A 3,705-nucleotide genomic window follows, 5' to 3' on the forward strand; every position below is an offset into this window, starting at 1 on the left:
AAGAAAACGAAATTGTTTTATGCCTGAAGACGATCGGAATCGAGATGGCAGAGATATTCCTCGCCTTAATTGGTCCTTTGGTCGTTTTTGGCACTTCGGGTCAGTTTGGGGACCAATAACTTTGCCGTTTCGACTCTGATCGGCTCTGAGCATAAGACAAAATTTCGAAAGAGGAATCTTAACCTGGCATTACATTTTTAATTTGAAATCTTTTAGTAAATTGCAAATTTGCAAACTTTTTTTTCGAACACAAAATAATGGTGTTCACTTGTACAACGACTACAAGGCATTTGATCTCACAAAAATACATTTTAGAAGGTTAATTAAACTAACAACTTCAGTTCTTAAGAGCGATATACTTCCAAAGGACCGAACAATATTCGGACCAAACATAAATGACTTGGATTCTTAGCACAAGGGCCGATTACTTTCCAGGGCCTATCACAACTATTTGATACGGTTTAGGACAGCTTATATCTTGGTAACACACTGAAAAGCACTTCATTTCTTTGGTGCGGTCAAAAATTGCCACAATATGTGGCGAAAATAAAGCAGCATAATGCACGCAAATAGGAGATAATCGCATTTGGCTAACCTTTCACGTTTTCGCATCCTGGTTGAATGGCTCGACCATTGTTTGGCCAAAAATCGATGTGGCCACAATCGCCATCGTATCCACTTGTGCCGAACGTTGTCCCAGCGTCGGTATGAATTACGTCGACAAAGAGTGCATCTTCGCGGACTAGGTGGGGAAAGCCCAAGAATGGCGCCTTTGCGCCAGCTGGGTCCAAGGCTGCAAAGAGTCGAAATTCAATACTAGCGACACGTTAAGTATTGTTATCGAGCAACTTCAACTATTAGTCCCAAAACCGGATAAAAATTATATGGTTTAGAACTCAAGTCCATGATGAAGGATAACCGATTTCGGGGATTGTGGTCCAGACTATAGCCATAGTACTAAATATAAGGCACGTCTATCACTTACCTGTCAACCTCGGTACCTTGCGACCAAGCGCACGGCTTACGAACGCCGCCATTTGGGCCCCCATCGAGTGTCCCACAACCCAAAGTGAATTCAGTGGCAGGCCAGCCTGTACCAGAGCCTTGACGGAGCGGCCAGCCCGCTCACTCACCTATGAGTACAAAAATGCGATAGTCTTCATCAACAACATGTACTTGTGCGACACGTTATTGTGTCCGACACGAAAAAAGTGAAGACTCTTAAGAAAAATAGGTTGCGTGGAAACATCTTATGGTTTCCGAAACTGCTTAATAATCAAAACGTCCTGTTTTTTGGCGTTTACGAAGGTGTGTCTGGAAACTCAAATGTGGTACGGTTTCGACGTTTTATCTGCAGCACCCAATTTTTGTGCAGTTTATGTTCCCGTCCCCAATCGCCGGCCTCATTGAACCCGGGCAGGTGCGGTTGCTACTGCTCATTCCTCATGCCGAAAACTCGATAAAGGTTTTCATTGTAAGTTCTGATTTTGATAGATTGTTGTGTAAAAATAAACGAAAAAGTAGATAATCTGGAGACCCTTGAGCCCAATGGAGGATGTGGCTCGACGTAAACTGTGTGGTTTAAGTATTATTTTCTGTACAATTTTCCGATATGAAGCCATCAGGTCATTTTCACCTTATTTTCGCCAAGAAATGCCCCTTTGAACCCAGGTGGTAAAAAAGATCGAGCAAAACGGACATTTTTGTCCATAGGGTTCTAATTTGACGAGGATATTACAAAACGACCCTGAAATTCCGAGATCGCTTTCTCAATTCCTTCTCGAGTTACCGTGCGGACAAATAGATTGACAAACAAACAACAAGGGTTAAGCTTTTTCGGTCCGTGGAGTAATGTTCTTCCCTAATCGCTCAGCAAAAAAGACGAATCCCATACAGTGGCAGTCACTGAAAAAACAACATCACCTCAGGAAGTCAATGTATCAAATGTTCCTAGAGGACGGTGTTTTGCACTAAATTTTGAAATTGCGAGGGCCTGTAGTGCCATAGCATGCTACGACAAAATACAAGATTTTTGACCCTACTGGCGACCTGATCGGACCACGTGAAAAGGTCCCGCCAGGCTGTCGCAGTTTAGCATAAAACTCTAATGGCGAAATGGTGCAAAAAGTGAAATTTCCGGTTTTGGCCTTTTGGATGCGAAATTTTTCAAAAACTCAGCCGGAAATGAAATCTACGCGTCGAGATCTGTCCATCACTCACATTGGTAGATTCCGATTTAAAAGGATGCAAATGGGCCTAAAATGATCAAGTGAGGTTTTTCAAAGCAAGATATCTCACATCTTATCAGGTATACCAGGTGTTGTGAACATGATAGATGATATTCTGGTAGGTGGTGCAAACCGACAAGAGCATGACATGCGGCTTGAGATGGTGCTCAAGAGGCTAAGTGAAACAATCAAACCCTCAACAAATATAAGTCCAACATCCGATTGGCCACATGCACCATGCTGGGACATCACATCAGCCCAGAAGGACAGCCACTAAGGTGGAAACTTAAGTCCATCATAGAAATGCCTACACCACCCGCTGTTCCATCTCTAAGAAGTTTTCTGGAATCAGTGAATTACCACATGAGGAATTCATTCCAAACTTAGCTGACATCAACAAGCCCCTACGGCACGGCATCTATTTATGGAAAATTCAATGGAAGGATGGGGCGAGAGCCACGATCAAGCATTCTCAACATTCAAGAAGATTCTCTCTTCACCACCAGTACTATCGTGGTATAATCCCAAGAGCCCTACTAGGGTGACAAAAGACGCCTGCCTTCATGGAGCTGGAGGAGCCCTGGAGCAGCATGACCCTCACAAAGAAATCTGGCATCTAGTGAAATTTATGTCTGCGAGCTTCATTGATAAAGGAGGGTGGGGCAGTGGGGGGCAGTGTATAACAGACCTTCGTTTTTCGAATATGGCACGTCCGGAACCAAATGTGAATGTTCGTATTATGTGTTCTGAATGACTAAAGTCGTTCGCAATCGAGAACGCCTTGGTTGGGGAGTTGTAACGGTGTCGAGAGGACGGCCAAGTTGGGCTCACCCAAATTTTCGGCCATTTTCATCATATTACGACATGATCTTTTTGGTTGAGGTCGTTGGGTTACAAACAACCCCCGAACTATTGATTTCCTGTCGAAGAACACACCTTAGCACTTATAAAAAATTCGTTGTGACCAACACAACCTCGTGGGTTCTCGCTCTACGAGGCCACATAACAGGCTGTGTACCCTGGGACAGTGTGTAACATGAACGTCTGGGGTAGTCTGGGGCGGTGTGTTATGAGACAAATCGTCTTATTGGCTAATCAATGATGTGTAGATGCCCTAACTTAGCAGTAGTCTCACTGACAAAGACACAACTTTTTGTTTGTAGGTCAAGTTCACAAAATATATCCAAAATAAGTTTAGTATATTATGATGTTTTCAATTAAAAACTCGTAAATTTTAAGAAAATTCTGTGTGGAAAAATAAAATTAGATGATAAAATCTGTTGTTGTATCAACAGCTGATTGGCTGAGCGATTAGCGAAGCCCATAACTCCACTGACCGGAAAAGTTTCATTCTGTTTGTTTGTCTGTCTGTCCGTCTGTACGCACGATAACTCGAGAAAGAATTGAGATAGCGACCTTGGATTTTCAGGGTCGTTTTGTATCACTCAAGTCCATGCTGAAGGATAACCGATTTCGG

The 3,705-nt window shown here is 43.1% G+C and overlaps 1 protein-coding gene across 1 annotated transcript in view; it reads right to left on the minus strand.

The window, feature by feature from the left end:
* The window catches only part of LOC113214484 (pancreatic triacylglycerol lipase-like), a 24,792-nt gene that overhangs the window by 2,883 nt on the left and 18,204 nt on the right, over positions 1-3,705 (minus strand). Inside the window, exons 5-6 of the mRNA XM_026433851.2 lie at positions 986-1,133; positions 596-793 (exon numbers count right to left, since the gene is read on the minus strand). Of these exons, the coding sequence (XP_026289636.2) occupies positions 596-793; positions 986-1,133 (346 nt within the window). The remainder of the gene's footprint in view (positions 1-595; positions 794-985; positions 1,134-3,705) is intronic.

Source organism: Frankliniella occidentalis, unplaced genomic scaffold (assembly GCF_000697945.3).
Source record: "Frankliniella occidentalis isolate FOCC.00 unplaced genomic scaffold, Focc_3.1 Scaffold360, whole genome shotgun sequence".
In the NCBI taxonomy this organism is placed as follows: domain Eukaryota; kingdom Metazoa; phylum Arthropoda; class Insecta; order Thysanoptera; family Thripidae; genus Frankliniella; species Frankliniella occidentalis.